This window comes from Enoplosus armatus, chromosome 21 (genome assembly GCF_043641665.1).
Source record: "Enoplosus armatus isolate fEnoArm2 chromosome 21, fEnoArm2.hap1, whole genome shotgun sequence".
Lineage (NCBI taxonomy): Eukaryota > Metazoa > Chordata > Actinopteri > Centrarchiformes > Enoplosidae > Enoplosus > Enoplosus armatus.
The window spans coordinates 4,258,788-4,281,172 of record NC_092200.1 but is presented as its reverse complement, the minus strand read 5'-3'; the positions used below and the strand labels follow the sequence as shown (position 1 = coordinate 4,281,172).

The window sequence follows — 22,385 nt, the reverse complement described above, 5'->3', positions numbered from 1 at the left end:
CAAGCTGCCACTCACCATTACATGTCTCCACTAGCAGCAACTAGCAGTTATATTGGATATAACATGTCCAACAATATTGAACAATTTCAATCCCATTTTCCAAGGAGTCCAAGGTGACATCAGATGTTGTTGATGTCTGACAGTCCAAAACCCAAAGATGTTTAGATTAAAGAAAAAAAGTAGCATATTCTCACATTGAAAGGCTGGAACCAGAGAATGGCCGACATTTTGTCTTGATTAAAGTAATAATCGTTAATATTTTAATGAAATCAAACCCCATTTTTGATACTATATATGGGAGTCTGCAATGTCCATTCAACGCATGTACACTCTTTTATTACCTCTTCATATAGTAGTTTTTATTGGTAGTGGCGGAGTCCGCCATTCCCGCACTGCATTCAAATAGCCTATACAGAAGGGATTCACAGGAAATGATGCAGCATGTAATACAGAGTTAGTATAACAGCCTCTTTGTTTACTGTGCACTCTTCCTCAACCAAAGTTTTTGTCAGGAAGGCGCTAACCAGCACCATTCATCAAAAATGCATTTAAAACAAGACATAGCTATTTTCTGCATTTTCACCATAGCGGCTGATAAACACCACAGGGAGCACACGGATCACGTCAATTCACACCCACTTTAATATATTTCAGTAAAAGTAAAGGATGGAAACACACGCTGATTCACATTTTATTGTGCAAACATTTCAGAAATTTGCTCTAAACTTGGGGAATATTTTAATGGCAACATAACTTATGTGTGTTTTGTGTCTAAGTCAAAGTCGAAGTGACCAGTGCCAGGGACGGCGGCCATATTTCTCAGCTGGCACTCTGGCTGCAGTAAAATGAGTCGATGCCAAGTCTCGCCTTCTCTTTCTCTCTCTCTTTCTGTCTCTCTCTCTCGTCCTCATCTTGACCCCCCCCCCCAACCCCTTTGTAAATAGCTGCTTTTACTCCTCCTTGTTCCCTCACTCTCAGCCTGCTGTTACTGTATGCCACTTTGCAGAGTTATAGCATGGAAGGGTAGCACAATTAATCATGTGTATTAGTACAGAATAATCATATTTGTAGTGGCCCTACAGTATATACACTATGAGGCCTCTTAGTTCCAAGTAAAGGAAAGCTTAAAGCTGCCGCGTTACAATGGTATTTTGGATAATAGCATGCTTTTAACTTTGTGGCAACATGACAAAGTCAGCTCCATAAGAAAATGGTTTCCTCCAGGTTGGTGTGGAAGTCACCTCAACCCCATCCCACATGTTTGGGATTAATTTGAAGGCCAAATGCAAGCCAGGCCCTGTGGCCCAACATCAGTTGCTGACCTCACTAATGCTCTTGTGGGTGAATGGGAGCAAATCAGCAGCCAGGTTCAACAATATTGTGGAAAGCCTGAAAGCAGAAGAGTAGAGGATGTTCAACAGTCACATGTGGGTGTAATTTTCACCACATACACGTGTCCACATACTTTTGGCCATATAGTGTCTGGTAACATGTTTTTGTTTTTTTGCTCAGTTTGTGATTTCTTCCTTTTCCCCCCCAAACATAATAAGAATAAAATAGAATAGAAAACTATAAGAAAAGCTGTTTTTCTACTTAAGCAAAAAAAGTTATTAGTGCCATCTGAAACGGGGCACTGCTGAGAGAAAGCCTGCATGCACAGCTGGCTCTTCATAGATAAGCAGAGGTTAAGAAGAGCTCATAATGCTGTGGTTTATTTGGTCTCATAATCACGATCACAATATCTTGCAATATATTCAGGATTATTGTGTTACAGTAGCTAATTGTGCAGCCAATTTGTTCGGCCCTGGCAACAGCCACAGATAATAGGAAGCCCTGAGAAGACACATCCTGCAGCTAAGTAAATAAAAAGCAAAACACAGGCGGTAACAACAATAATACAATAATAATAATTGCCAATAATATAGTCATTTGTTTCATTAAGGTTTTATGGACATATGTTTAGTTTTCTGACTTTTATTGGTGGAACATGTACTTGTCAGGCCCCAAAAGATGGTGTGTGAAGTGGGGTTTGCTTCAGCTGTGGGTGGTGGTGTCCCAGGCCAATCAGCTGCGCTGTAATTATTGGAAGCGCCACTTTCTGCAACACAACAACTTTCCTGAAAATTGCTGACAATTCAGGGGATGTACCAAAGCAAGACAGCAAAAACTTCCCTCCTCTCAGAAAAAAGTTTACTTCACTGAACAGAAACGGAAAGTTGTTTGAGCATAATGAACTTGCTGTGGATGTATTTTTTAATTAGGATATGCAAATGGAGTATTTCTGTCAATGTTTGTTGAGCTTTCATGTGCTCAACACCCCAGTTTTTAACAGATGTACTTGTCAAAATGTTTTCTTAATCATGATTAAATGTAAATTTCACATTTCCCTTGTTTTAATCCACTTGCGCTGTAAAAAGGAAAAAAACTGTATTTCAAGAAAGTAGTCACACTAATAAGCAAATTTTGTCCATCTAGAAAGAAAACGTTAGCAACAGTTGTCGTTAATTGGATCTTATTTTATGCATGTCATGAAACTATGGACTTGCACATGCAAAACATTTGTCAATTTGAAAAGTGATGCTTTTATAGCTAAAGCTTCAATTTAGCGTATATTGTGCTAATTGGCCTCCAATTTAGACTGCAGTGTAATTGCAGAATTAGCTCTTATTTCCATGTAAATTTCACTGTAACTAAGGCACTCATTGAAATTCACAGCCTTGGAAATGAATTTGGGGACTCTGCTGCTTTGCCGCTAAATTGAGCAAAATGTGATCTCTGAAAAGGATTTTTGCGGTATAGAAAGCCACGTTGTCCCCAGGGAAATATACAACATTTCTGTGGTGCTCCTGCTAAAATGAACCATGGGCGTCCACGCTCGGCCTCAGTATGGCTCTGTTTTCGAATCCAGACCGAGACAATGGCGTCTAGACAAATTTGTCATTGACATTTTGCATGTCTCTCTTACACAGAAAGGAATACAAATGAATATGGCCGCCCTGTTAAGGCGGTGTTTGCGCCGCGGCGACTGCTGTCTGAGGATTTTGTCTAACTGCGGCGGCTCTCAGTTATCATTAGGGGAAGGTGCTGTGTGCCTTCAGTTTATTTTTGTATTTATTGCTGAGATATAGTGACAGTGAAGGATTGTGTCAAAACTATTATTTCTGCTGCGTGTTTATTCAGTTCTTATCAAAAGAAGAAGAAGGCTGCAGGTTGAAAGAGGTGGAATAGTTAATCAGACATGTTGAAGCATTACAGATTGCTTTAATAAATGCAGCATGGGGAATCTTTTCATATAGGATTTGGGCAAATGTTTGCGTTGTCTTTTTTTTTTTTTGCAGCTTACAGTGTGCATGACTTCAGCCTCAACAAAATGTTGAAGATCTAAGTGCTGTCATGCAAACCTCCAGGGAGGGAGGAGAGAGATTTCAAACTCTCAGGTTTATCTCATGCATAATCGCTTCCACAAATAATGAATGATAAGGTGAGAGCACCGACAGGGCTTCATATCTGCAAATGAAATGCTCGCTGCTGCTGCGCTGTGGAAGAAAATAGATGGAGGGAAACCACAGTAACCTCTACAGGGACAAACTTTGTTAGGGCTTCACAAACAATAGCAAATAAGCATATGTCTTTATGGCCTGGTAGAGCCACAAATAGCTTGTCAGATGTGTGAACAGAGCAGTTGCCCTTTATTGCTTTTGGTGGTGTTATGGTGCCTGTGAGTCTCTCTGCAGCTCCACAATAAACGAGGAGCTGCTTGCTAACTCAGACCACGTTTACCTTTGGGGCCTGTGTGACTGAAATGCCCCTTTCATCTAGGAGGGATATGTCTGTCTCAATATCCCCATGGTGCTTATGGCGCTGTGCACACAGAGGAGGAGGTGGGGCAGGAGAAGAGATGGAGGGATGTGCTATTTCTTTGTCCACCATAGCGTATCCCCGTTTGTGTACCCTCTCCCACCCCTCCTCTAATCTCTGGGGGAAAGTGTAGAGAATGCAATCAGGACAGTAAGGGGGGGCATGTGGACCTGTCTACAAGGAAACAAGGGGATGGTTGACTGGCAGCGCCTCCAACCCTCCTCCGCTACCTTCTGTTGAGCGCCACCACCCCCCTCCTCTTCTCCCACTTGTACCTGTCAGCGGTGCAGTGGTTGAGATCTCCGAGGTTCGCTGGTGCTATCCGCTCGCTGCTCACACAGTATCTCTTTATCCTTCGCCCCAGTGGCCCTCGAGATCGAACCCACGCGGCGGAACCACGTTTGCTATGCTACGCCGGCGTTTTCTGTATTCTCAAAGGCTCAGCTCTGAAGTTTTGTCATTGTTTAACTAGCAGCCAATTTTCTAAAACACAAGTTTAACTGATAACATGTTTAAAGGAAAACTCCACCGGAAAACACAAAAATACAGCTGCTCGTTGAAAGCCTTTTATAATTCTGAGGCTTTTTTGTTGTTTGGTGTACTTTCCTACAAGAACTGGCAGAATCTAAATGAGTCATCACATTGAGTTAGTCTGTAGTTGGATAGCAGAACAAATCAAATTGTGGTGTCAGTTTTAAAGATATAAAGGGCAATACTTCTGTTAAGACTCAGCGGTTTGCACAAATCAAAGATTAGAAGGAAGTTGTTCTTTAGTACGAGCAGAGAGTAGCATTAGAAATTCTTCCTGCAGCGGCAGCTTCGATTGATCATAATTCATTAAAACCACAAGATGCAGTGGAAGTCAGCCGTTTGATTCGTCTTTTCCTGAACTGGAAAAGCTCCAGTTCTCTTAACGCTCATTTTGCACACCTGCACATTCTGGATGCAGAGCGTTGTCACCTGTTTTTATACAAGCAGGAAAACACCTAACACCAAAAGAAAAAAAACCAAACATCATTAACTACAGGTGTAAGAAGTATCTGAGGATGGAATTTTCCTTTACCTATTTTTCATTTCCAGGATTTGTAGCTCTCCATCCAGGACGGATAGTTATGTGCTGCAGTTGGAGATAGCCCTGAAAGGTTCTGAGGGTTTATGATATAAGGTCACGGTCACAGGGCGGCTGAAACAAAATTAAATTATAGCTGCAAGCAGCAATACGGTGGCCAGGCTGCAGCCTCGAAATTTAGACAGAGAGGAAACAAAGTTTTTGCATTTGTACAGAGTTCAATCTGAAACATTTAATCTGCATTGTTTAGGATTTTATAAAAGAGGAAAGTTTTAAAATTATAAGGGTTGCCACCAGTTGTGTCCACAAATTAGTTTATTATTTTGTATAAGACTGGACCATTTTTCAGAGAAGGTTTGGTGCGTTTTTGTATTCATAGGAAGGCACATCTTTTATTTATCACTAAATTAGGAGTGGGGAAACAAATCCTACTTACATTTCATAGTGTTGAAAATATTTATATTTAATTTATTTATGAATTGGAATTGCCTGCTTTTCTCATGCACACTTAATTGCTTTAAACAAACTAGAAGGGTTTAACATGAGAATTAGTTTTGTAGTTTTTGATCAGATTTGAGGGATACAATCATGTATATTTGAATTTTAAAACAGTTTCAGACTTATACAGACTTAGACGCTACAGCTAAGCCGTCAGAAGGTTTGTTCTTACGTTTTAGTACAAGTTGCGAGTTCTTTGTTCGTAAAGAGATGGTTTTAGTAAGAGGAAATAAACCAAGAAAAAGAAAGAAGGATAAACAACAGGCCTGCTAGCCTAGTCTTGGTTGATGTCAGGGTTTTCCAAAACTAACCTCATGAACTTCTGCTGAAGTCTTGAAACTTTTTTTTCATTTGCTCTTGTTTTTAATCCTCTTTCAAAGTCGGATGAAATCCATTTATCTGTCCAGCGTGCAGCTCATCTGATGGTGCAGCAGACGCAGGAAACCACATCAGCAGGTAGTCTCTGAAATTGTGGTGAGAAATGACATTCCCCCTCCTGGTCCTGCTGTCATTTACCTTGAGCTTTTACATTATTAAACGTATAGTGCACATGCTCCCACATCTGTCACCATATTGGCCTCTCCTGCCTGTGCCACCTGATTGGCTGAGGTTGTCATCAATCATATTCGGCTGAATTGGCCTGGCGTTCAGATCAATGGTCAGAGCGAGGAGTGGTTCTGACCTTGGACTCATCCCTCCCATTCAAGCCAAACTCCAGAGGGTGGAAGGAGGAATTAAATTCCAAAACTAATGGATGAGTATTTATGAGTGCTGTAAAGTCCTCGACCTAAAGCGCTTTCTCTCTGCCCATCCCTGTCTCTCTTCAGCACGGCATGAAATTAACTATATGCCAGTGAAGTGGGCTTTTCTCGCTCCAATTTCACTTCTGACAAGCTGAGGCTAATGGAGGAGGTGCCTTGGATTAATGTCTTGGCGTTTTGGTTAAAACACCCTCTCGGCTGAGTGAATGGTCGAGTTGTTTGTTGGTGTCGGTGAATTACTTTGCCCTTTTGCGTCAGGCAGAAGTCAGCTTAAAAGGCAATTAGTCAAAAGGAGCATTGTCCCTCATCTATTCTGTCCAAGACAGATTGTTTTGTTGAGTGCAGTATTGAGTTAAGTTAATCTCTCTCTGCAGACTTCTCATTAAATGAATATTTTGTCACTGCTGAGCCTTTAACAGGAGGTTGGTCTTTACACTGAAGGTTTACTTTGACAAATTGAGCTTGATTAGTGAAGATTGTTGTTTAATTGTTGTTAAAAATGAAGGTTTGTCCAGCTATTTTACGTTCTTAACACTTAACTTATCTATAATGTTTCTTCTGAAATTATTCTTTATTTCAAGGCATGATGAGTTTCTGGCTCTGCTTGGGTTTAAAGTATTGGTATTGATTGGCATTTAAACGGTCATATTATTCAAACCCTGTAGGGATAGAACATGCATGGAAATGTCAGACGTTACCTCTGTTCTTACATTTTGTTCTCGAGGTCACTGTTTCCTTTCTTTGTGTTGGTAAAACTCAGGGAAAACAACATAAACATACAAACATTTGGGTGAAAAATTGACTTTAAAGGTACAATTTACAGTGTTTAATAGTATAGTTGAATTATTTATGTTAATTTTCTTTTATCAGATGCATATTCTGAGCTGTGCACAGAAAAGCCAAGAACATGTGTGAACACTTAAATCAGTTTTATTTCCTTTTCAGAAGACTTAAGAGTCTGCAGCCATGCTAGCAGCTCTGCGATGCTGCACTTAGACACAGCAGTAGTTTGAGCTAAATGCTAACATTAGCATGCATACATACAATTTATCGATAGATTTTTTTTTTATGGATGGATATTGGGAAAGATATATAAATGAAATGAACATCTGGGTGAAATGACAATTTGCAACATTTAAGTGTTTACTTCAGCTATTTATTTTCTATTTTTCTAGTACTTTGAGGAACTTGTGGTGCACGATTAGCACTTTATTTGTGTTTTCTTCCCACGTTTTCCTACATTTTCTGTGTATTCTGAGCTGTGCTCGTCGTGACTTGGTCTCATTTACTGTAAATTGCGATGAATTTCTGTCTTCTTACAGCGGAAGAAAAACAATCAAATAAAATAAAAAATGATGAGCCTTAAATTTTCACAAGAATCAAGAACAGAATCACATTTCCTCCCTTTAAACGGTAGACCAGTACAGAGCCTTTATCTGCTGTCCAGCCGTGATTGATTGAAGTGCTTCATGGCACTGGAGCTCTTCTTTAACGCGCAGCACAGCGGAAAATGTAGGTTGAGCTTCACCATATTGTGAAGTTCCTCTGTGTTTAGGGAGTTTTGTCTCTTTCTGAAGTGTCAGTCATTGTCCTCCTCGTATTAAAAATGAGAAATTTCCTTGAGCGTTCCACATCGTCTCCTCTTTAGAGTGTACTTACTTATGTACCAAACTGCCTCTATAGTAATTGAGATGAGCCACAAGAGAGAAGGAACTTGGAGCCAAGTCAAAACTTTCATCTTTTATTCATACACGCCATCGCAGACTTCCTTTATCTCCTCAAATCCTCCCCAAAGATTCTTCTGGGTTTTTTTGTTTTTTGTTTTATGGTATCTCTACATATGGACCTGGCATTATATTCTGATAGTCCTATTAATAACAATTCCAATAAAATATAACGGCAGAAGAGTCTCTCAGACACAGGTTTTATTATGAGCAATGGGGCAATTTGGCATAGAAGCATGTGGGTGTTCAAAGAAGGACCATCACTTATCTAAATAGCACAGTCATACGCTGAATGTCAAGTTATTAACTATGGCTGTAATACAAATTCAATTCAGAGGCCAGATTAAATTATCAAAATGCTGAACTGCTTGCTAATCAAAAAACTGGAAAGCTATTCTGAAATGGATTTGTACTACATCACGGTCGTTTTTCAGTGGGATGACTCCGAGCGATGTGTTTTGCTTCCTGTTTTCCACCAAACAATGCTCGGAATAAATTTGCCAGTTGGACATTTTGTCCCATTAAAAGCGTTCACAGCGGCCCACTGCACACGTTTTATCTCACCAGATTTTTATCATCGTTTCACCGTTTGAAAATCTGATTTTTGATTTTCATTTTAGCCTTTGTTTCTTTCCGTAAACGTAGTAGTCTTACCTGGCTGGCTCCGGCTTCCATCCAGCTTTCGTCCTCGTAGACAATATGTTGGAATTGCCTTCTGTGCTTCTTCAGACCTCAGGGACTTTTTTCATTTTGTCTCTTCGCTCCTCTCTTGTGATCTGGGGGAATTGAAAAGTCAGTGCTCAATAATGGAATAAATGGGTTTAAAGGGTTGAGGTGGTGTCCTTATCCAGGTATTGGTTAACAGCCCAGACACAATATCACGCCTGTGTTTGATACTCTGTGGAAAATGGACGCTCAACCAACTGCAAATTCATCACTCCGTTACCCATTTCATATTGTTTTTAATCTTTAATGACTTTTGGTACATGTTCAACTATTTTGTTTGCATTTTCTGTTAATTACTTTGTCACATAAAGTTGCACAGAGACTAAAATTTAAAGTCTGATCATTCAAATTAACACTAATTATGTCAAAATAAGCAAACGTGTAATCCCTAACACTATACAAAAAGGATAAAGGTGAAATGTATGTAATGATTAAATGTTTTCTGACTGTCCAAATAAAGACATTTGATGTAAAGTTGGTACATTTCATAACGTTTGTTTATTCATTAGCATAGTTTGAAACACATAATCCAACTACGAAATCAATCGAGCAAGCTTTCGTGATTGGAAGGCAACTAATCACATGGTCTGTTGAGTCTGTAAACCATAAAATACAAGCAATTTAAATCCAAGTAGGGCTGTATGCCTTTTTTCTGTGGCAGCAGCAGTAACTGGCAGTGCGGAGTGAAACATCTGACGTCAAGGTGAAAAATGCTCGGCCGGTGCCTGAGCCAGGTCTCTACATGGACCAGATGGACCTGCTGAGATTTTAAAACATGGTTTCCTGTTATGTCTCTCAGATATTTCTGATTTTACAGTAGGTTTCGTACCTGGATAACCAAAATGCATTTACTATAAATTCCTATGCCATTATTTGCCTCAACTGAATAGAAAACCAAGGTTTTATTGGAGGCTTTTCTATCCAATTTCCCCTGTTTTATGTCTATTGGATCATATTTTAGTAAGATGCCTCCCTGTTTTCCAATCTGCTCCTGCAGTTAGGTCCCTGTTGTTGCTTTTGATGTTACTGCAAACTGAACACCTCTTCCATTCCCCTAATTAGTTTCACATTAAAAGCCCTCCAGCTATTCAGGGTATGTCGTTTCTTCCATTATCTGTTCCATTCCCAGACTTTTATTGTGAAACATCTGTATGAAGTGCTCATAAACGGTGGCTTAAATGAAGAAATACAAAGTTGAATGATCTGAAAACGGTGTTTCTGCAATGTAAATTAGGATAAATGTGTGAAAGCCATTGTTAAAGGGTTGCAATTGCGTTACATATTGCTTAATTGTGCTGCCTGGATTATGTTCAAAGCGCAGGACTTTGACTCCAGACACCGTCGTTTGCATCCTGAGTCCCGTCTTTGATTAGGTTAAGGCAACAGAGGTTAAGGTCAGTGGTTAATAAAGATGTTGTGTCTCAAGTCACTGCTGACTATTTTCTGTATTAAACCATAACTGGAATCTTTGCCTACCTAATGCTTGTAGTCTTAACGCAATGAATGTTATATGTCCACACTGCTGACCAAATGTTGCTTAAAGTCCTTGTGATTGTTCGGTCGTGATGGTGCGATCGATCCGCAATTAATGCAGTTTCTTTGTTTTTGTATTATAAAATAGCTTTACATTACTTAAATTATTCCATTGACTTCCATGTAGTGTGATATACAGATTTTGAATTTGGGTAAAACAGAGTGCAGGAACAGGATTGGCAGATACCCTGAACTGAGGTATCAGAATTGGTGTAGAAACTGTTGGAACGACGCTGCTGACGATCCAACAAGCAGACGACACCGTTGGCTACTGGCTAGTGCTTGAATGACAGATTTCATTTGGGAATATATTTTATTTAACGGGATGAGCCTGAGTTCTTTTTTCCAACCCGCACCACGGTTACCTGAACTTCTTGTCTTTGCAACAAAAAGCAAAGAGAGGTCACGTAAAACTTGTATTTCTGTCAACCTCGCAAAGGTGTTCATCTGTAGCAGCCAGTCTGCTGTCCCTGTTCGTTTCTCAACTAAACAAAGCCGCTGAAAGTTTGCAGAGTTGGACCAATATTGACCAAGCAAATTAAACTTGATGGAAAACTTCCAGAACTTTCTTATCACAAAAGTGCTGTGAGCCCAGTGCCACTGTTGTAGTCTTTTACTGCTTCTCATTTACTAGCTTCTGGCCTGGTTAGTGTTGGGCTAGCGTACAACTAGTTGTTCTATTTCTGCACTTTGACTTATCACGCTGTAAACGCTACATAAATTTAGATTGGTCCTGGGCACGGCGCAGAACCAATCTCCCAAAGAGGTGGGTGTAATTTACGAGGTGCGATACATGGCACGAATATATCACCACCACTTTATTACAGCCCATCACAGGGACTGATTAAATTGATCTGCAGGTGGACAGAAGCCGACGCCTCATTCAGCTGGTGACCTGCGTAAACACAAACTCTAGTGTAACTTGTAGACATGTTCAATATCCAGTAACTTGAGTCATGCAAACATCATATCTTCTCTACATGCAGTTGCTTCTGTTCATAGCATTCTGTTGCATTTCTGCCATTTTATCAGCACAGACGTGTGTTCTTCTGCTTCCCCTCGTCCCCCCTTCCTCTGCCTCTTTGCCCACTTGCCAACTCTAAGCGCACACACACACACACACACACACACACACACCTTTGCCTCACTGAAGCTGCGATGGAGATGTAAAGAATGCTGTTTGGCTGCGACTGCTGGCAGATGCCTCTCCCACGGCCAGCCCGACAGATTATGTTTAAACCTCCCAATTTAGTTCAGGTGCTGAACCCACCAAAAAAACACCCAGCCTCTTGTGGGGAAGAGCTTAGCGGGGAGGGAGAAAGGTAAGGATAAGACTGAGAATGAATCAGGGGAGGGGGAGAGTAGCCAAACACAGACAGTCTGCAGCTACTACAAGTGAGAGTTCGAGAAGACGACTTGTCTCGGAGAGACAAAGACTGATAAACCCTATAAGGGAGCAGAGTCAATGAGAAAGATCGAGAGGCTGTGAAAAGTCAAAGAGGGATAGGCAGAGCGCCGAAGAGGGGAGGAGGGGGGGCAGCCGGAGCGAAGTGAAGCCGGGGAGCACACATTTCTAAAGAGCCCATCCTGGCGAATGGATCACTGCGCATCAGACCGAACCCTTGTCGCTATGTGATTGATTGGCTAACGTGGAAGTGTGCTTGGAGTGTGCTAGTTGGCTTACGGGGGGGGGGGGGGGTCTCGGGCTCGAGGAAGAACGCTCCACTAATCCTCCCACTTTAGGTGAAGCCTCCCACTCATTCGGCACTTTTCTGTATTGAGGAAAAGGAGAGAAGAAGAAGAAGAAGAGTGTTTGAACGAGCTTCTGCTGTCACTTCGGCCATGTCAATGCTAATTGCCACCCAGCAGATCGATACCACCACCTCCAAAATGGTAAGGATGAAGCTGCACTCGTACTGTAGTGTGCGTACTGAAGAACTGTTGAGCCGGATCGTTGGCTGTGACTGCAGCTTAGTGTTTGAGAGCCATGTCTTTTCTTTATTAGCACTATTAGGCCCATGTGGTTTGCTTGATGCTAATTCACTCTAAACCAACGTGTATTCCAGCTGTTTCGTCATATTTTAGCTGAATTGTTGCCAGTTTTGTCTTATTTTATATTAATTACAGTCTGCAGAGTAAGTGTGCATCCGGGACCGTGCTGTCAGCGGACAGCTGGGTCGAGCCACTGGTGTCTGTGTGTTATATTGTCCGGGTACAATGACAGGAGGGCTGCTGCTTTGATGGGCCAGCGCTGTCCCCCGGGGCTCTCCTTCATAACTCACTCTCCGTCTCTCAAGGCTCTTGGGCTGAGGTGGATGTTAAATCAGACTCTCCACCTGTCTCGTTAAATCAGCTTCCTGTATTTGCTTATTCGGCCCCCTCATTTGAACCCTCGGAAGCCCGTCAAAGCTTTCGTCACATCAGAGAGCCTGACAGAACGTGGCTCTGGCCAGAAGTGACTCGTTTTAGTGCTTTTGTCCGCTTGTTTGGGGATGAAATGTACGCTGCTGCAGCTCACTTGTCAAGTGGCCTTGGCTGCAGCGGCTTGTTTTGGGAATTACACGAGTTTCAGATTACTTTGAGGATTTATGTGACAAAAATGAGAAGTTTTGCACGAAAATACTGAAGTTTCGGGGTTGTGAGGTGGTTCGCTAGACTTTAATAGAAATCCAACAGTTTAATCCCTGTAACAAATAAATGCCTACTAGCACTGTCTATCAAAATGTGACTCCAGTGCAATTAAGGCAGCAATGCAGTAACACTGAGCAAGTGTGAACAACATAAGATTAAAGTGAAGCAGCTACAGTAACGTGCAGCACGAAACAAACATTTGTATTTTTAGACGCCACTAATGTCACCTCATCTTGGTGTTTCTTGAACTGCGGTCAAATTGCACATGCTCAGATCGTGTTGTGTAAGTGGGAGGGGAAGTGTAGTCTTTAATTAGGCAGAAAGATCAGGTGGCAGCACTGCTGGAGTTCACAATAAGGTCACACGCGTTGTATGTTCCCACATTATTAAGACAAGAAAGAAAAGAAAACGTAAATGTACAATTTATAACAGCATATCGATTTGATAAGAAGTTAAAGCTAGTGCCCGTTATATCTTTCATTTATAAATCATGACTATTAGCTGGTGTATTGTAAACGTAAGGACCCTAATTTCTGCCATTGAGAAATGTTGATCATCCTGTTACACCTGGCTACCTGGAAATACCATTAACGTCTATTTAAAAAAAAAAAGCCTGCACACTGGAATCGACAAATATCCCATCATATTTGTCTTTTAAAGAAATCAAGCATGAGCGTCTTCATAGCTGGTGTTATTTCCCCTGTTATTTCCCTGGCTGATTCAAATAAACAGCAGTCTTTGACACAACCATCCAACCATGTACAACAAACAAGGCCATATTTGCTGGAGCGATCCTGCGAGGCAACATTTAGAAAGTTATTAACTAAAGAAAACGGGCTTCATGTTTGCTTTTTTTATTTAATGTGGTTAATTAGTAGTCACAGTTTTTTTTCTTTTCTTTACATAATCAGCACTGACTCAAATAAACAGGATTATTAATTTGAGAGTTGTCAAATCATGGAAAAATGCTACTGAACTGAATTATTCTGTTTATGTAAATGTGGTCAACAGGTCTCGGGTACATAAGCATAACATGCGGACAACAGCTTTTAAAAGAGGACCCTGTTGAACTTGACCACTACTTATTGAACTGCTTTTATCAGGGATGCCTCTCATCAAATTATCATGAGTGGGCTCTTTGCCAAAGTGGAGGTGTATATCTCAGCAGCGGTTGTCCTTGTTGATATCAGCAAAGGGTAGTTTAGAAAAGAGCAGTGTAATATTTTTACAGTTGGCTTTGAAAGTCTTGCTAGTTGAAATCAGCAGATTCTGGCTTTTCTTTAGTTTTTTGTTGTTTGATTGAAACTTTGGGTCAGGGACACTATTTGAAGTAGAAAACATTTCAATACTTCAGCCTTCAAGCTTCATGCTGCTTCATATCTTGACAGGCCCCGTCCTCTCTCGCTCTCTCTGTGTCCTCTTTGTCTTTGAATCCCCTGGTCTCAGTACGCATTTCATCACCACCAGTGCACTTTCACAGTGATGTACTGGATCCAGTGCTCTCCTCCCTCGTGCCCTGGGGCCCAGGGCCCAGGGTCAGCCCTTTTTGATACCTGCAGATCAGATGGTTTACAGCCCAGTAACAGCCCCCAGGCCTAACAGAGGGGTTTGAAGTGCCAGATTTAAAACAAAGCTCCCCCAGTTTCCCCTCCTACCTCCCCAGGCAGACAGCACACATCACTACTCTATGTTAAGATGTCTCATTTCCCAGCTAATGTGTCTAATTCCAATCACTCTGTTACATTAAAATAGTTTCCAGCTCATGAACTATTTTCCCTGATGGAAATTCCTCACTTTAAACACTAGAAATGCTTAACTTGCTAAGTAAGGAACGGGGGGTGAGTGTGTAGCCGAGGGTAAGAATGTATTTTAATGACATTTTGATAAAAGTGTTATCGGAAAAACACTTGAATTGGTTTATGTTACAAATTCTACTCAGGTTTCATCCAGCGTGAAGAAATATTTGTGCTCTATATGGCAGATTAGTTCTGTTAAAATGGGGGATATATTCCAAAAAAAAAGGGTGAGATTTAGTATTGATTCGTTTTGAAATGACAGATGATTGACTGCAACATACAGCAAAGGCTGAAATATGAATAAGTGATTTTCTCTGTGGACATTTGTCTCTGGTGCAGCTCCTCTGTGACATTTAAGTCCTACTTCTCTTCAAATAAATCAATAATTACTTTAAATCTACCAGTTTTCTGTTGGGTTTTTTTCTTTTCTCTTTCTGAGGCAGAATACCAAATAAGATAAAAAAATAAATAAAAAGAAGCTGAGTGGAGAAATGACTAATGTGGAATTGAATGTATAGATTTATTTTGTGCTAAGCGAAGCCCTGGCTAACGCGTTCTGGCCAGTTCACTTGGCCTCGAGTCAAAAATGTGACTGGAATGCTCCCGTAAAACAAATTAAAAAGCCATCAGATAATGACAGCAGGTTGTTGTAGTAATAACAAACGCTTTCTCATAATCACAGATTGTGTGTGTGTGTGTGTGTGTGTACTGTACATGTGTTGCAAGTTTAAATGCCAGCAGTCCAGGTGAGGCAAATTTATCTGAACTTTTCATCCCCCTCTTTCACGTCACTTTGCACCCTTTGTTCATTTATTGTGCTCTCTGCTCTTCCTTCCTGTTTTTCTTTTCCCACCCTGGTCTTGCCTTTTGTAAACCTCCTCACAGTTATAACTTGAGGACATCTGGAGGTATAAATAAGCAGCGGGCTCTGGGTGTGTGCCTTGCTGCAGTCTGCTCTGCTTGCAGCAATACAACAACAAGAAAAATGATAATAATAAGCGAGGGAGCTGCAGCCAGACGCCTGAATTCTTAGTGTTTCGTAATGCTTTTTCTCCCGATAACTCTTCTTATGAAGTGACTGGTACAGTATTTAAACCTCTTAATAAGCAGCAGCCCACTGCTGGACTCATGCTGAGCAGCCAAACATTGTTCAAACACACAGAGTCAGTTGAAATATTGGAATATTGGAAGTTTTTAAAGATACCAAATATGTCGGACTGAATTTGGGGTAAATGTGTGTTTAAAAAAATCAAACCTGAGGGTAAACATCATGAAGCTTTAATGAAGAGTTAGGGTGTGCTAATACAGAACACATATGATTCTGTGTGAGAAAAGAGGATTTTAAAGGTTGAGACAAGACTAAAAGCCTACAGCCATGCTAGCGGTGCTTTGAGCTAAGATGCTAACATGCGCACAATGACAATGCTAACATGATGATGTTTAGCAGGTGTAATGTTTAGCATGTTCACCATCTTAGCTTGGCGTGTCAGCATGCTAACATTTCTTAAGTGCACTAAAACGCAGAGGCTGATGTCGGAGGTTTGTAGGTGTTTGGTCATAAACCAAAGTGTTGGACAAATTGAACTTTGACCTGATGATGGCGCTAAAGCTCTTAGTTATTTCACATGCTCCATAGTTGGACATGATTTTCTGTACCTAATGTCATGGCAATCCATGCTAACATGCTCTCACATGCTGATGAATATTTCACTTATACATAAACATAATGTAGCATATAGCTGGAACAAGCTGACACAGAATACATATGACACCATGTGAAATAAGATGATTGTAACATCTTAAGCTACTTAAGGGGAAACAAAAAGGGGAAACTGTGTGTTAAGGGTTAAAAAAAATGGAGGTTTTAGTTAATTAAAGTAGTAGTTTAGAATAATGGTGTGATTCATGGCGTTCCTGGAAAAAGCAGGCTTAGATTCAGCACCCAGAGCATTTATCAACCTCCCACAGTCGCTAGTCCTTTTCAACGTGGGATTTCACTTTCGCTTTTTTCCGTCCCTGCGACTGGATTTGTTGGGTTATTGCTGAGCCGCTAGAATGACAAATCAGCCCTTCGCAAACAGACCTTTTCTACTTGGACCGCCATCTCCACCATACGTGAAATTATTCTGCTGGCCCTGTCTGGGAAATGGGATCCAAGTCAACAGAGAAGCATGAGATAACTGAAATGCATTTTTTTTTCTCTTCCCTCCCAGCCTTGCATCTGCAAATTACCTTCGTGCCTCTTGAACTTTATATGTGCTCGATGTTTCAGCCACCGTTAGGGCTCAGGCCCGCTCACAACTCCTGGCTCTTTTCTCTTTCTCCCCTTCAGCCCTCCTCCCTGCTCACTCTGTCCCTCTAAATTTCCCAGGGACTTTATCTCACCCATTCCAAATAGGATTGAGACTCAATTTGCCACGCTTCATGTCACTTTGTAGCGGAAGTCCACACTTGACATAGACACATCATAAAAAAACTGCAGATAGAGCAAAATATGATTCGCCTAAACTTTTTCCTCCCTCCGGCTATTTGTCATTTCCGAGATTTGTTTCTCCTTCGCCGCGCTTTTGATTCGTCGTGAGAGATCGGGCGCCGTGGCATTGGGCAGATTGAGGTGTCGATCAAAAAGAAAAGGTGTTGTCGTCGGATTGGTGTTGAGGCGAGTGGGTGGTTGCACAGTGGCAAGCGACGGCACCTATTAATTTGGCCGTTTAATTTTAAGCCCAACAGCGTCAGGCTCCAGCACCTTCAATCTCCCCCTGTCATTCAAAACAAGCCTCTAGCCAGCGGCCACAAACACACACACACACACACATAGAAGAAGAAGAAGCAAAAAGGCTTTCAATGTAAAGCTGAAACTCAGCTTGGTCCTTTCCAGCGAATGCGAGTACCCGGGAAGAAGCCTTTAAATCAATCAGACTTACACCCTACCATATTTTAAATTGCTGCTGCGACATCTCGGCGATACTTAGGGACAGATGTAAGGGTGTGTGAAACGACTATGGCTGCAAATTGGGTTCTCTTGTCATAAAGTAGACGTCCAACAGACCCAAATATACCGGGTAATGGCGAGATTGATCCTCCCTCTGTGAAGCTTGGGATTGAAGGTGGAGGTTTATGACAGTATTCTCGGTGAGAAATGGACTGCAACAGAGAAATGTGACACCACAGTATAAATTCATGAGTTCTGGCGCTCTCTCTCACCTGAACCTGTGCTCCTGCTGCGAACGCCTGCTCCCATCACGGCTGAAATAGAGGGATTGTCTTCAAGGTCAAACAGCTTGTCTTTCACCTCACATATAGTTTGCAAACTTCCCTCTCTTTTTTCTAGATTTCAACTTTACCAGGTGGGTTAATTACTCGAGTAGCATATGTGTGCATTTAATCAGAGAAGCAAAACCACATGACTTCCCTTGATTTAATCCTTTTTATTTTTTATTTTATTTTTTTAATTAAGTTCAATGGATCTGTTTGTTTTTGTTTTCACCTGAACTAGTAGTTCCTAAGAAAACCTTTCACAGGAAGGCCTGTCGATTATTTGAATTAATGGGACATTGTTTTTATGGATTTTTTAAACATGTAATTTGCATTGCTGTGAGCACCACGACTCAAATTCCATTGACCTCCATTGTATTGGGGTGGAGGCAGAAATTTGAAATACCTGAAAATCTTGACAAATAAAACCAAATCTTTCTGCATGGCAGCAGCCAAACCCTTAAATAATAACATTCTTATCCTGTCGAGCCAAATATTATTGAGACCCCATTAACATCCATCCATTTTCTATAACCGCTTATCCTTTACAGGGTCGTGGTGGGCTGGAGCCAATCCCTGCTGACATTGGGCGAGAGGCCTGGACAGATGTTTTGAATATTCCCCTTTGATGGGATAGTGCAGCCACAAGAAACATGGATTTTGGGTTTGAATATTTCACTCACAGCTTCAAAGAGTTGGAACAAGCAGAGACACAATATTTATGATAGTGTTTGACAGTGTGGGATAAGATTACATGAAGCTATATTGGGCGACGTTAAAAGGAGAAACTGAGAAAAACTGCATGTTAGGGGAAAGAAATACAGTACATGTTCGGGTGAAATGACCCTTTAAATCTTCTTAAATCTAAAGCATTTTTTCTTACACCAAAGATATTGATCTTCTTGTTTAATTCATGTTACTTAAAGCTTGTCAGGATGATTGACCACCTCCCTTTGGGCCCATTAATTGCTGTCTGGCAGTTCCACAGCTTCAAATGAGTTGGCAGCGACGCAGCTTCTGGAAATACTATGTGTACAGTGACCCGACAACTCCCTCTGCCACCTTACTGTGGCGGCTTCTTCCACACTGCCTTCACTTTATGATGGAGGAAAGGATTTAGAGACTGCAGCCCTCCAAAGTAGTTCCAGTCCAGAGAGAGACATGTGCCTTGATAAGTACAGCTCTCTCACAGTGGCATGAAATGAGAAACTATCCATCATGGTGGTCGGTTGACAGAAGCAGATACGCTTGCAAATGTGAACTTCTGGGCATGCTTACAATTTTTGCATGAAAGCAAATTTGCAACATTGATATTTTTTTGTTAAGCAGCCCAGTGAGCAAGTTCAGAAGTAAATATATATAAATGAAGCTGCATGTATCCACTAGATGGCAGTGTTTGCTCGGTTTTAGAAAATGTGATGTCTGCTGCCAAAATATCTGAGTGTTACAGCTGGAGTTATTGTCTTTACAGCAGTTTGGCTTTTATTTTAAATGGCTTTTTTTAGTTATTAGTGCACAAAAGTGGAAATTAAGCAGAATGATGGAACAATTTCCTGACATTGGCTTCCAGGAATCCTCCACAGTGGCCCACTGGGGAAAGTTGCATTCACGCATGATTACATGGCAACTCAATGAGAATTTGGGCCAAATAAAATACAGCTGAAGCTTCTCTAAATCATCTCTTTGTTCTGTTTCGTGATCAGCTAATGCTGTATGTCAAATGTGGTTTCTTTCAGTATACTGACGTCTTTTGCTTCCTTCGTCCTCTGGAGGTTTGTGTCCCACTCAGCTGATATCAGCCAGTCTTTCCCCACATTCAGAGGACTCTGGCTGGGATTAAACCACACAGCTCTGCCCTCTGCTGCCCAGCTGCAGGCGTCAGAGAGCCACAGCCTGCTGCAGTTAACTCTTCATAGGGAAGACTAGAAATAATCCTATTTAGTACTTTATATGATCTCAGTCGATACAGTGGGGTAATCTAATTAGGTGATATGGCAGGAGGGTTCAGACAGACCACACTGCAGGTCCAGGAAGTGCATTACCATTCATTGTTTACATTATTAATAATCAGTTTGGAGATGTTCCACATATTCAGTCCACCTTAAAATGTACTGCATCAGTACCCTTAGGATTTCTTGCAGTTTGACAAATCTAGCTACCCAGCCTTTTTTTTTTTTTCTTCTTCTTAATCACATCACTACAGTGCCTGGAAATTGAATTGCATTTGTGGGTCCTGTGCCAGAGTCTGAGATGGATTTGATGTGCTGAAACACATGGCAGCATTTTTCCCCCCCCTCTTTATGAAACCTTTCTTGGAAATCAATGGTAAAATATTTTGCGGCACCACGGCAGAGCTGGAGTCTGTGCTGTCTGTGCATGTGGGTTTGCAGCTGAGTAATCAAGTCATGCAGTGGTAGGGTGTGTGTGAATCTTTTCAGGAAGTCATCTTAATTGAAAGGTAAATCTGAACTGAGTGGATTTGCTGCAGGTAGGCTGTGAATATTTTGGAGGAGGGTGTTTTGCATTTCATGAGGCTTTAAGCTTCTCCCAAAGTAGTTGTACCTGTTCCCGGAACTTGTCTGTTACGTGGGCTGTGATGAGTGGATGAGTTGTTCCCAGCGTGCTCAGCTTGTTAGGCAGACAGAGGGAGGTGTTCAGTATCCTGCGAGGCCACACACCGTAGCAGTTTTAATATCATTTGCATTTATATCTGGACGTAATCCTTGCCTTGCTTTGTTTTTTATGTCCGATAACTGTAAGTGTAAGTCAGAGTCCTCTGAATGTGGGGAAAGACGAAGGAAGCAAAAGACGTCAGTATACTGAAAGAAACCAAATCTAAGTGTTTTTCATTACTTATTTCCATGATTAGTCGATTAAACGTTTGGGTGATCGACAGATAAATAATAGGCAACTATTTTGATAATAAAGTCGTCATTTAAGTCATAACATTCGAGCTTCTCAGATGCGAGGATTTTGTGCTTTTATTTGTCCCATATGATAATAAATTGAACATCTTTGGGTTTTGGACTGTCGAAGACGCCCCCTTGGAATATGGGAAACAATATTACAAATCATTTAATATTAAAATAATCATTAGTTGCAGCTCTACCCACATGCTGTACACCATGTTTAAAATGCTTGTTTATCCTGTTTTTAAGGTGGTAAAAGTCTTATGTATGCAGCAACATCTTCATTTGAATGCACATGAGTTTATTTGAACCCTGAAAGTGTAAATGTATGTATTACATATTCTCGCCAGTGTAAATTCCCGCCAGTAAGTTGCTGCATCAGTGGAATTAGGGGAAGAAAACAACCAATTGCGTTGAAATGGAAAACTAACGAGTATCACTTGTCACCTGTCACATGAAACCTGGAGAGAAAAAACACTGAAGATTGAAAGTGTGGAAAATCTCCCTGAGTGATGTCAGACAGATTAATCTTCTTATTTTATGGTCTATCAAAACCTGTCTCCCTGAAAATGTGCCACGTCTGTCAACCCGTTCCGGGTTTTTCTCCACATGGGGGCACTCTTGTTCTCTGCATGGCACCCACTATAGACCCAAATGGAGGCAAAGATAAGAAACTAATAGAGACTTGAGCCCACTCCATCTGCAAAGTCATGATAAGTTTCGCCCGCAAACCTCTGATATCTGATGTGTCCATGTTGCGTTGTGTCGCTCGCAGCTGTTTGGTCCATCAGCGGGTCTCTGTGCTCTCTTGTAAAGCAAAGACCTCTTAGTCCCTGACCGTTCATCAGCGGTCACTTTCCTTTCTACCACGCGGGAGGGAAACCGGGGAGACGGGGTATCGCTGAGGCTGGTTTCTCCGTCTGTCGGGTCCGGATCGAGTGCTCTATTCGTTCTCCAGTGACCCCCGCGCGTTTGTCTTTGCATCAAGTTGGGAAAGTGTCGAAACTGCGTCGCTGCAGCATCGGCGGGACCCGACCAGTGAGCCTGAAAGTACGTGATGTGAATCCCGAACACAGGTTGGAGTGATTTTCTTCTTTATTTTCCCCCCAACTGAACCAGAGCGTCGTCTGATCGAGTTACCTCCGCCATTCCTCACTGACCTCCTCCAGCTTGGACTTTTCTTTTTTTTTTGTGTGTGTGTTGCATTTATTGATTGAGAACAGAGACTCGCCAAGTTATTCTTTTGACAAATAGTCCAAATGGCGTCACTGTATCAGAGATTCACCGGCAAGATCAACACAAACAATTCCTTCCCCAACCCCCCGGAGGCGAGCCACCTCCTCGGGCAAGGTGTCGTCGAGGGGGAGAGGGCGGCGGAGAGCCAGCGACCCCGGCTTCAGCAGCAGTACAGTCGGCACTGCGAGGACGAGGATGTAAGAAACCTACAGTCTTTGATTGTCCGGTCACATGTTAGGACCATGTTTAGATCATTACAGCTGAACCAACCCGCTGGCATACACAGTCATCGACTTTAAATGGCAGGATATAGTGAAGAAAACCTAATGCTGTTTATTACAAACTCCCCCTTTCAAAGGCAAAGTTGTCAAACTTCTGCGTCATTGCAT

At 41.6% G+C, this 22,385-nt stretch overlaps 1 protein-coding gene across 3 annotated transcripts in view; it reads left to right on the top strand.

The window, feature by feature from the left end:
- LOC139304352 (A-type potassium channel modulatory protein DPP6-like) overlaps positions 1-22,385 on the top strand; it is a 174,819-nt gene that overhangs the window by 32,636 nt on the left and 119,798 nt on the right. For 2 of the 3 annotated variants that reach the window (XM_070928279.1, XM_070928278.1), the window contains exon 1: positions 22,020-22,193. The exons of the other annotated variant lie outside the window; for it this stretch is intronic. In XM_070928279.1, coding sequence (XP_070784380.1) covers positions 22,020-22,193 — 174 coding nt within the window. Of the gene's footprint in view, positions 1-22,019; positions 22,194-22,385 lie in introns of those variants that run through there. 3 annotated transcript variants of the gene reach the window in all.